The 12468-nt window shown below is 42.8% G+C and overlaps 1 protein-coding gene across 1 annotated transcript in view; it reads left to right on the forward strand.

Annotated features, from left to right (window-relative positions):
- The first annotated feature begins 3739 nt into the window (after positions 1–3739).
- Positions 3740–12468, forward strand: part of LOC137627228 (general transcription factor 3C polypeptide 4-like) — a 386672-nt gene continuing 377943 nt past the window's right edge. Inside the window, exon 1 of the mRNA XM_068358312.1 lies at positions 3740–3865. Within this exon, the coding sequence (XP_068214413.1) occupies positions 3778–3865 (88 nt within the window). The 5' untranslated portion in view covers positions 3740–3777. The remainder of the gene's footprint in view (positions 3866–12468) is intronic.

Consider the following 12468-nt stretch of genomic DNA (forward strand, 5'->3'; position numbering starts at 1 on the left):
TAATGATTAAAACTCGAGAACTGTCACCAAATAAGGGAAAATTCTCGGCAATGATTCCATTAGAATTAAACTGTCCTCATCAATAAAAAAATTTAACACTATTTTATTATATAAATAATTGGTATATTTTAATAAGATAATTCACTGCAGAACTGGTTGTTGATAACAGAAAACCATTGTCATTTTCCCCGAACCCCATTCTATAGTAAGAGCCCATATGTAAAATCAGTAAATACAGGGGATACCAGAGAAGAAAAGGGGAATTGTGTGATAAAGATTACAAACATTGAGAAGATGAGGGCTCTCCCCTTGCAAAGAAGGAAAATACTGTTATCTATTTGAGACATAGAAAGTAATGAGACATAGAAAGTAATGAATAACAAAATTACTGTTAAGTGTTTTGAATACAAAGATGAAATAGTTATTTGATCATTACCTTTTATTTCTATCGTCCTGATATTGGGGAAACCCAATATTGTCACAGGAAATTTTGGATTCGATATCCAACCTGGAATGAAAAAATTTCAAAACTTACTAAATACTGTGAAAAGAGAACATGATATATAAGAAATAGTTCTTAGTCAAGAGAAAATCCATATATTATGCCTTATAATGAATTCCTCTGTCTGTTCCAGTATAACCTTTTACTATCTAGAGAGTTATTGGGTCCATATAGTACTATATTGACTCCCTCTCTGGCTACGGCTCATTTTCCCTTTGCCTACACATACAACGAATAGTTTTGCCTATTATCTATATATTCTCCTCTTTCCTCATACACCTGACAACACTAAGATAACTGAAAAATTCTTCTTCACTGAAGAGGTTAACTACTGTACTGTGATTATTTAATGGCTACTTTCCACTTGGTAAGGGTAGAAGAGTCTCCCACTTTCTTGGGTTAGAGTTCTGTTGTTTGAGGGTGCAATCGGGTGCACTATTCTATGTTTCCTTATTTTCTTTCCTGACGAGGCTATTTTCCCTGTTGAAGCCCTAATAGAGCTTATAGCATCCTGCTTTTTCAACTAAAGTTGTAGCTTAGCTAGTAATGATAATTACAATAATATATTTGTTTGACATAACTGTAGTTTGAAATTGATGGATTTGTCATTTTCCTCTTCTTGATTCTGTGAAATGTTCACCTCTAGAGGCCCCTGATTACTAAATTCACCCAATAAACTTGCACAAAAATACTTGTGGAATAAGATTCATTTTAATGCCTACTTCCTTAAAGAAACTAGTACCTATATTGGTAGAATTATTCAACACCTTACAACTACCAGCAGCTAAGCTAAGGTATAGCAGCCACCCAGGCTTTAAAACAATTAAGAGTCCCCAGCCAATTGAAATTTATCAAGAGAAGTGGTAAAATATATTAAAATTAGATCCCTTTAACATATAACAAATTACAAACTGCAACAAAAGAACTTTGTTAAAATTGCTAAAAAACATATGATTCCCTACTAGGTCTTGGTAAAAGTTTAACGTCAACATGTAAAAATAGGGTGAAGAACAATGCGGGTCAACTTTACTACATCACAAGATGAATGATAAAGTACAGTAACTGTACTTTACTTTCATAAAATAAAAAAACAAAAACAAATTATAAACTAAGTTTTACTCAAAATCATTTATGTTTTCATGAGGATCTTAAGTCATACTGCCTCGATTAACATTAGCATTCCCAGCTAGATGGTGAGTGAATCTATGGGAAATTCCATGTTCAACCGTCTCATGTTCGGAAAAAATTTAATACTGTAAAACTATTCCAAAATCAACTTTGTTAAATATAGTATCATTTTCTGAGATATCAACTTTAAAAATATCATATTCCAAGAGGTCATTTCATCTGAAAATTCATCAATTAAAGGAACATTTAAATCCTCTTGAAATGTAATCCTTTACTAGAGTAGAATTCCTAGTTTGAGAACTTCGTTGTTGAAATCAGGACTGTTTCCCAGAATTTGGTTAATTTTTTTATAGATAATAACCTTAACCATATACAAAAGTTGAGGTGCAAATCATTGATTATTGACTCAAATTTATGAGATGAGCAGATATCAAAGACCTGTATCAACTTCCCTTGAATCATCCCTGGTAATGTTCTCAACAAAGAACACTAAGAAGATTTATATTCTGTTTCAAAACTGTCCTCAAGGATTTTCAGATCTTATAGACTGTGGACCATGAACAGAAGCAGCTTCCCTTTAAGGAATTGCCGAAAACCTTGCCTCCATTCTCTGGAAGTGATATGACCATTGCTTTTGCACTGGCTCTGACTTTATCTACGAAGGCTTGGAAGAAAAGTCATTTGCACATTGGATCAATGTACTGTACAACAATTTCCTTTACTTCCACTTCATTAGATCTAAAGTTGCCTTACCCACTTGCCATTAATAAATTCCTGCAAGGCTTCGTAGAAAGGGTTACACACTTGCTTGGCTACCACCGCAGTGGCCATCTGGGATCCCCTTATAGCCTCCACTTCCAAGGAATCTATGGCAGACACCAAGATGAACAAGGTCTGTCTGGCAATAAATTTCAAAGTCCGAAGGTGATCTGAGGCCAAGAGGAAATGGTCCCCTAACTGATTATTTCCAACCTGAGCATGCCACTTCTGGGGAAGGAAGACTTCATAAAACCCTCTTAGATCTGGGAATCCTTCAAGCTTTAAGATACACTCACACAAATGGACCATACTTTTTGGGCAAGGTAAAATCACTTTTAAGCAGCAGTAACTCCCTCATTGACTCAGTTGCTAATTTTGCCATTTTAGTATAAAAAAAAGGGGGGGGGGAGTTTTCTGGCCTGGCACTGCCATTCTGACCACCGAAGCATCAAGCAAACTGTGGTCGAGAAGAAAACTTACAGCATCTGATATTGCTTCTTGTAAAGTATTAAGAGCAGCCTTGTATGGCATCAGAACCACCTCCTTTGGGGTTAGCAGGGGTATGCCCTGAGGGATGGATCTTGAATCTCCACCTTGCGTCTGAAGATGCCCCTAGGTTTCAAACTGTAAATCTGTAAATTTATGCCAAAAAACATTTGATTCAGGCCAGAATGTGCTTCCATCACAGGATCGCCAAGGATTATTTACTAAATCCCCCGCCTCAACGTCGATGGCAGAAGCTCCACTGCCACATCTATCATTATCAAGCCTTCAATACTTGGAACAGAAGGAAAAACTCCTACTAACCCCTCAGCAGCAACTGATATGGTCTGAGTCATGGAGAGTATGGTATTAAACTATAATATCATGCATTATCTACGGTGCTAGTGGAAAGAGGATAGCCTATAGTCCAATTCTTTTAGCGAGTCATATTTGCACCGACTCGCAACGGTGCCCTTTTAGCTCGGAAAAGTTTCCTGGTCGCTGATTGGTTAGAATTATCTTGTCCAACCAATCAGCGATCAGGAAACTTTTCCGAGCTAAAAGGGCACCGATGCGAGTCGGTGCAAATATGACTCGCTAAAAGAAATGGACTATAGTGATATTCTTTAAATGTGTCAACTATAATTGATACTTTGCGAATTGAAATTATGAATCACATTTGCTCTTCTTTAAAATTTTAAGCAGCACTGATGCTTCTATTAAATTTTATTATTATTAGGGTACCACATTTACCTTTTCCTCTACTTATCTCAAAACTTTTTTCAAGGTTATTAATCTCTTAGTCTTGAAGAATCATTTACTTATTAATGTTGTTTTAATTGCACATGCACAAAAACAAGCAATTAGTTTCTATTTCCTGTTTCTTCTGAATTCAGGAATTATCAATGTCCCCGGAAGATGGTGCTCCAGGTGTGATGTTCAGCCGTTTTTTTATACCACCGCCTGCTCAGCCCAATCCTTACCTTGAAACAGGTAAGTAGTGTATTTTATAGGGTTTGCATTGGACAAGCCATTGTCCAATATAATGTAATACAGTTTAATGTTAATACATATAATACATAATAGAACAAACATCCATAAATGTGGTTAAAACCCATCTCTCATGCTCCATTTCAATATAATGCTTCATTCAACCATTTCATAAGAGGGATATTGTGATCTTCCTTTGGTTTCATCATAATCCTACAATATTTTGTTTCAACACAAATACAAACCCTCGCTCTTTACTATGGGATATATGTTTCAACGCAAGCTAGAAATCAATCATGAAACTTTTATGCGAGGTGTCAACAACCCTACGCTAGTTAGCGGGGGTAGTGGTGGTTAGTAGATCAACCTTCTTGCTCTCACACTCATCCAGTGAGCTCTTCCACTTTTGTTTCTGCTGTGGTCTAGTTGGATTTATTCCTTTTGAACTGGCTGTAAAACCTAAACAAAATTCTTTTCTCTTGACAGGTGTGTTTGGTTTTGGGGATTGCGATCATGCGGGTTGCATGTTTATGTCATCCATGGAGATGGATCCTCACTGTCTTTTCCCTTTGTGGAAACAACATTCCTGCTCGGAGGCTTTGTCCTGCGCTGAGTTTCAGGAGTGGTTATCCTCCTAGTAGGAGCACTACAGTAGGCAGAGGAAGAAGAAGTCCAAATGAGATTTTTGGGCTCAAGCCATGTCGTCCTGATGGAAGGTTCCTATTGGTAGCTTTCTAAGGGATATTTGGCTACAGTGATATTCCCAGAGAATTGGCCTTTAGGTCTCCAGAATTCTAACTCCTGGTGTGAATATCCTTAAAATTTCTCTTAAGGATATACGACACATAGCAATCTTCACCCCGAATAGTGTTTTCGTTTCGAGGGGGAAGAGTGGCGAAAACAGAAGGGGAGCCGTTATCAAGGTTACCCTTCCTCCCGTACTATTACGAGTCTCCGAGATCTCGCCCCGGGCTAGGCTACCTAGCCTATGCGCTTTAGTATACTTTCATACATTATCCCCGTTTACCCTCGTGTATTGTTTTATCAATTCAACGGGAGATAGTATATCTCCTAGAATTAGTTATATAACTCGATACTCGTCTCCTGTGGAGATTTAAGGGTAATCCCTCCTTCGCTCTAAGTGCCGCTATAGGCGACAACCCTATCTTGGTCCTGCCATAGAGTAGTTCACTCCGGCTTGACTAGGCTAGTGTTTTCTGTCTCCCACCCTTGCCGGCTAGTATCCCGGCTCGGGTTTTCGACAGAACCTTAGAGTATTCAGTCTTTCTGCCAGCGGCTGAGCAGCAGGGTGAGTAGTCACTCCCCTGCCGGCTTAAAGCTGTCGCCATAGGAGGCTAAGCCTCCCTAGGCCGCACTTGAAGTGGTAGTATGATGCCGCCACCTTCTCCCTTGCGGTCTAGAAGACTAGTCCTGTTTTGGCAGACCCTAGGCTGAAGAACAGATATTCTTCTGCCGCCTAGGATGGCGCCGATACTGAATCAAAGCTTTACCCTTGTGTAGAAGTGGCGGCAATCCTGCTGCCTTCTTCTACACTTGATACAAAACCCTTTTCCCTGCCCCTCTCTGTCCTTTAGTGATAGCCTAGCTATCGCAATCCTATGTCCGTCGTCCTACAATCTCACCGCTTGCCGGGTATATTGCGGTGCCGGCCGGGCTCCTACATAAGCAGCTGTACTCGGTCTTTCCTTTATGGACGCAAGCCTCCGGGAAAGGTTGTACCGGCTGTGACTGCTGCCGGTGGGAGACCCCTCTACTGTTGAGTGTTCTTCAGTCCTCCCTTGGACTGCCATCTACATCCCTGAAACCGGCAGCGACCGCCAACGGATCTTGTGGCTGGGTGGAAGCTTGAATGATGCATTCTCCCCTTCCATTTGAACCCTCATTCTGGAGGAAGGCTGTAAGGTAAGTATTTACACCCTTATTATTGTAAACATACATTTTAATAAGGTAACCCTTCACTCCATGCTTTCTCTCTCTCTGTCGGCTAGTGCCGCCAGGTACTAACCCAGCCGGCATGCGCCATCAGGTACTACCCAGCCAGCGACATGCCGGCCGGACCGTGCCGACAGGTGCTAGCCTAGCCGGCAACATGTCGGCTGAACTACAGCATATGATTATACAGTGGCCAGTATATTTGCTGTATAGTATATACTGCAGACAGAAAACTATAGTACTGTATATATTATACAGTAGTTATTTTCCAACATACTTTGTGTATCCTTGCACAGTCTATTGTTGAGACCAATCCTATATTGAAAGGAAAGATTTCCTTCAATACACTGATAGTTAATCAGTTAACAACTTATCCCACAATATTAAAGTATTTAAGAAGGGTCAGTGTTAGTATACACTTATTCTATCCCTAGAGGTTAGAACCCTTCTCTTTGAATTTGCCTTGATAAGGAAATTCTATAACTTTAATTTTGGGGAAGGTCACAGCAATTCCGTTCTAGCTTACTATCCTAAGCTATAATGGTTAAAATATTAATAATTTGCATAAACGTATTTTGAGGGAAGCGAAAAATCTATTTTTGGGTGAGATAGCCATGTCGTCCTGATGGAAAGTTCCTTTTAGTAGCTTCCTAGGGTATATTTGACTACAGTGATATTCCCAGAGAATTTAACTTGAGGTCTCCAGAATTCTAACTCCTGGCACGAATATCCTTAAAGTTTCCTTTAAGGATATCGCATAATATCAGGGGACGTATTCTTGACACGCCACATAGCAATCTTCACCCCAGATAGCGTTTACGCTTCGAGGGGGAAAGTAGCAAAATAAAAGAGGAGCCGTTATTAAGGTTCCCTTCCTCCGTTACTGTTTGAGTACCTAGATGGCGCCATCATTGCCACCATCTTTATTCCTTGTAGCATTGAGCAGGTGCTACAGATACAGTAGTACTGGGAGGGATCCTGCCAAGGCCTTTCATGGAAAGGAGGGCGGGTCCATCAGGACAACATGGCTATCTCACCCAAAAATAAATTTTTCACTTCGCTCAAAATCCGTTTTTTGGGCTCTGGCCATGTCGTCCTGATGGAAGTTTACCAGAGCATTAATGTATCTGTGGATTTTCCAATTGTGCCTTAACCTCAAGACAATATTTCCTTGGTCGCTTTAGACCTTAGAGACCTATGACGTTACTGTTATACATCATTGCTTCTAATCATAAACTATGTTAGTGCTTCCTGCCCCCTACAGGGAAGAGTCATACTAGACTCAGGAAAAAGTCTCGAAGTTTGCATATTTCATATGACCAACCTAGCAACAAAAGGGCATACGGGTCTTGCTGTATGCCCAACCAGCCGAAGTTCACATAAGCCACCATAGCATCCAAGGAATATCAGCTCAGCTGTATACCACAGCAGATAAGTTTATATCCATGTCGAAACAAGGTATGCATGGGTAGAAAAGGTTTGTATACATTTAGGAACAAAGTTACTTCAGTTGTTCTATGTTATTATGCAGAATAATAAGGAATAAAAAAGTAATGCTCGTTCATAACTTTATTTATATAGGTTTGGGGCAAAATAAGATGCAAATATCAATCAGTTATTTATTGGCAATCAATAAATAGTAATTCAGCATACATTTCATAATAACACAAAAATGCAAGTGAATAATAATAAACATAGAAAATGCAGGCCAGACCAGAAATACTTGTTTCATCTGAAAACAATAGTTCATGCCACTCAATTGAAAATTCAATAATTTTCTAATACATTTCTGTGAAAGTCTGTCTTTTACACTGTGTAAAAACACACGGCACTAGTATTCAGTCTATGTTTCTTTACCTTTAGTCACTGGAACAGTCCATAATGTCACCTTGGTGACATTTTACTCACCATCTTGCACTGTAAGGTGCCAACATGTACACCCTATGGAATTATGGTCCCAAATAATTCACTGTTCCTCGCAGCACTAAGCGACAGGACAGGTTTTAGTACACTACCTGCCGCCACCATGTATCTTTTTGATTCTTGCACTTGCTTTGTGTAGTGCTTGAAAAACACTCTGGATGACTTCCATCCAGTATACGAGCGAAGACGCTCGAAATCCATGAACTGGAAAAAATTCAATGATGAAGCAATTTTTCTAGGATTATGACCTGTGGGTGTACTGTCAGGATCCACTCTGCGAATGAAGCAGGTGATCTTCACCCTTAGTTGTTTCAGGGATAAGTTTGAGCCTGATGTTTCCCCTTTAAAGAGCTGTCCTCCCCTGAAGTCTGAGGTTCTACGAAGATAGACCTTTAGACACTCTACTGGACACAGCGAGACATCTTCCTTCAGAGGGCAGATTCTCCAGGGACCCCACCTCCTTGTGGGTAGCTCGTTCTTGGCGAGAAACGTTGGGTCAGGAAAGAGATTCAGTTCTCCTATTTCCGTAAACTGAATATGGCCCTCTTCCCGAGAAAGGGCCACTATTTCACTAACTCTAGCCCCCGAGGCTAGAGCAAACAAGAATATAACTTTTTGAGTCAAATCTTTCAGAGAGCAGTTCTCATTGTCCAACATTGAGACAAAGTGTAGTACCTTATCCAAGGACCATGAGATGGGCTTTGGAGGTGCTGCAGGCCTAAGCCTAGCACAGGCCTTAGGAATCTTGTTAAAGATTTCATTAGAAAAGTCTACTTGGAAAACGTAAAGCAAAAGTCTAGTTAAGGCATATTTACAAGTAGTTATCGTGTTGGCTGCTAAACCTTGTTCATGAAGATGAATAAAGAAGGATAAACAGAAATCTGTTGAGATTTCTTTTGGTTTTCTTGCCTTGACAAAAGCAACCCACTTCTTCCAAGACGACTTATATTGACTTCTGGTAGATTTAGACTTATATTCCTCTAAGAAGTCTATACTTTCTTTCCTTACTGCTAAGTAGAAAAAATCATGAGATGAAGGTCTTGGGTTTTCCGTAATGAAGTGAAGACAGTCGACTTCTGTACTTGTTGAGTCAGAACTGGGTCCGGCAGAAGAATCAGCCTTAGCTGCAATTCCAATACTAGAGGGAACCAGTTGCTCCAGGGCCACGTGGGAGCTACTAGGGCTGCTGTTCCTTGAAAAGATCTCAGCTTGTTGAAGACCTTCATCAGCAGGTTGGTTGGAGGGAACAGATAAATCCTGGTCCATCTGTTCCAGTCGAGGGACATGGCGTCCACCGCTTCTACTAGAGGGTCCTCGTATGGGGCCACATAACGAGGTAGTTTCTTGTTGTCGCTCGTCGCGAAGAGGTCGATCTGCAGTTCTGGGACTTGATGTAAGATGAAGGAGAATGATCTTGCGTCTAGGGACCGTTCTGACTCTATCGGCGTTAGCCTAGATAGAGCGTCCGCTGTCACATTGCGGAAACCTTGAAGGTGAACTGCTGATAAGTGCCATCTCTTCTTTTCCGCTAAGCGGAAGATGGCTAACATCACTTGGTTGAGTTGAGGTGATCTTGAACCTTGACGATTCAAACATCTCATTATCACCTCGCTGTCCAGAATCAGTCTTATGTGGACTGAAGGGTGAGGGGACAATTTCTTCAGTGTGAGGAAGACTGCCATGGCCGAGAGGACCAAGTTCCCTGGACTTTCCATTGATGAGAGTGACCTCCCCATCCTTCCTTTGATGGGTCCGTGTGGATGATCAGTGAGGGTGGAGGCGGTTGTAGAGGCACCGACCTCTTCAGGTTCTTGACCTTCGAGCATGGCTTGAGAAGTGATCGTAGTCGGATCGGTATCGGTCTTATTAGATCTCTTCGAACGTTTGATGCGTATCTTCTCCAGACTTCTGATGCATATTTTAGCTGCGCTATTAGCACTGGGTCTGTCACTGATGCAAACTGAAGGGAGCCCAGCACTCTCTCCTGTTGGCGTCTTGATATCCTTTAGGATTTCAGTAGTCTCTTGACAGATCCCGCTATCTCTCTTCTCTTCTTTAATGGAATGGAGAGGCGATGTGACTGTAAGTTCCAATGTATACCTAGTGTTATTAATGGCGGTCATTGCGCCACCTTTTTTCAAACAAAGACCCCACCAACAAGGACTGGGTCGACAGGCCATAAGCTTTGGGACCCTACTTAGAGTCTTACTCCCCCCTCCTACCATCCTATACCAGTCTACCCCCCTTGAGGTCTCATTTCCAGACATCTTTTACGAACCACGTGGCGACGTCGAGATCCCAGGAGAAAGAGGAGGCCTATTGATGGGGGTGTCGGGACACGTAACAAGGCCTGACCAATGGGACAACAGTCAGACCAATTCTCCCCCCCCCCCCCTTTGGGGGCAAAGGGGAGCTCAGTCGGCCTAGGAGCGGCTGGGCATCCTCCTCGCTAACGAACCTCCGTGAGAGAAACATCACCTCTCTTCGCCCTCAAGACATCAGGGAGGCTGGACCTGACATATCCTCCACAAGGGAGGAACCAGAGTCCTTTTTACTAAGGAAATGTGATTGCTGTGCTGAATTATCATCCACGGTCCATCAAACTCCACTCGAAGCTCCTCCTGGCTTAAATTAAAATATAATTATCTGTTGTGCTCCCCCTTTTTGCTAATTTTTATTTAAATGTTGTAAATATATCTATTTGTCGGTATTCCTTGTCTTATTGCCGACTGGCGACCTTTCCATTGTTCTTTTTTTTGTTAACGCTCAGAGTTCCTTAAGCAAGGCTGGACTCACAAGCACGGGCGCGTAACACTAGCCATTGAAACTTCTGAGCTGGAGATAGACGAGACTTTTTGATGTTGATCTTGAATCCCAGATGTTCCAGGAACTGGATAACTTTCTTGGATGCTTGCATGCATTCCGTCTCGAATGCTGCCCACACCAGCCAATCGTCCGGGTAGGCCATCACCTGGACACCTTCTAGGCATAGTTGTTGAACGACTGCATCTGCAAGCTTCGTGAAGATCTTTGGGGGTATGTTTAGTCCGAAGGGCATGGCTCTGAAAGCGTACTTTCTTTTTTGTAGCCTGAATCCTAGGTAGGAGGAGAGTTGGCGATTGATCGGAACGTGCCAATAAGCATCTGCCATGTCTATGGAGACTGTGTATACCCTTTTGGGCAATAGGGTCCTTATGTGTTGAAGGGTCAACATCCTGAACTTGTCGTTTTCTATGAACTTGTTGACTGGCGACAAGTCCAGAATGACTCTGAGTTTGTCTGAGTCCGTCTTGGGAACTCAAAACAGCCTTCCTTGGAATTTGATGACTTTGCCCTCCTTGTCACCCGTTTGCTCGAGTTCTTGAGTTCTTGGGTATATTCTTCCAGAACAGGGGTGGAGTGTTGGAAGAATTGAGGAAATGATGGTGGAGCTGTCTTCCTCCTACCGGAAGCATCTGCTTCTGGTGTCCGGAGGGCTTGCCTCCTTGACCGCGTCCTCCCCTACCCCCTCTTCCTCTTGAGGAACATCTAGAGGAACCTCTACTTGACCCTCTACCTTTAGGGCGAAAGGTAGTGGTCTGCCTCTTATAGGCGGGAGTGAAGGCTGGTGACTGAGTCACCACCTGCTGGGGTACTATCTGGTAGGTGGGTTGGGGCTGTGCCACCATTTGGGGCACCGCGGTCATGGGAAGTTGCTGTTGTTGTCTTGCGGGGCGAGAGGGCAATCTTGGCCCCTTTGTCTTCCTTTTCGGTTGGGGACCCTCATCCGGGGAAGACTTCCTCTTAGCCGACATACCCCACTTTTGGAGAAGGTTCCTGTTCTCCGTGGCGGCCTTGTCGACTATCTCCTTGACCACTTCACTCAGGAAGAGGTCCTTTCCCCAGATATTGGAAGATATCAGCTTCCTAGGTTCGTGTTTTACCGCAGCCGAGGCAAAAACGAACTCCCTGCAAGCCCTTCTAGCCCTAACAAAACCATAGAAGTCTTTGACCAGGGTTGCCAAATGTGTTTTGGCTATGACCATAAACATATCTGGGGATCTATGCTCACTGGCCATTGCCTCCAAGGTGGTCTGGAGGGACAGAGAGGCAGCAAGCCTTTCCTTCGTCTCCTGCTCCCTGCGCAGGAGAAACTCAGACAGCTTAGGGAGGTTTTCACTGAACTGACGTCCAGCAATATCCGCCTCCAACTTCCCGACTGAGAAGGTAAGCTGTATATCCTTCCAGTCCTTGTGATCTGTAGGCAGGGCTAGGGAAAGGGGCCTACACTCCTCAAGTGTAGGGCAAGGTTTCCCAGCTTCCACTGCCTTCATCACCGCCTTGAACCCTTTTTCCGCAAAGGGAAAGGCCATTGTAGCTGGAGCAAGAAAGGAAGGGTGTCTCTTACTCAGGGCTGGCACCTTAGAATTAGTGAAGCCCCTGTCTTTCAGACTGCTAGCCAATAAAGCTTGAGCCTTTGCATGGTCAAGCACTATGACCTCTTTCGGCTCTGTCTCCTCTTTGGATAAGGGTTCCGCCTTTAGACGGATGAAGCAGTCCGGATGAATCTCCTTCCTCAATGCAGCTTCCCTTTCTTCGCTCTGCTTTTGGAACCTCTCTATCATAGCCATAAGGGTAGACAGGGTCTTCCCTGTTTCATCAGATGGAGGAGCAGAGGACGTAGAGGGCACTGGTTCTGGGGCTGGAACCGACGAAACAGACACCGTTTTGACTTCATCCTCTTGTCTAGA

Source organism: Palaemon carinicauda, chromosome 2 (genome assembly GCF_036898095.1).
Source record: "Palaemon carinicauda isolate YSFRI2023 chromosome 2, ASM3689809v2, whole genome shotgun sequence".
NCBI classification, from domain to species: Eukaryota; Metazoa; Arthropoda; class Malacostraca; order Decapoda; family Palaemonidae; genus Palaemon; species Palaemon carinicauda.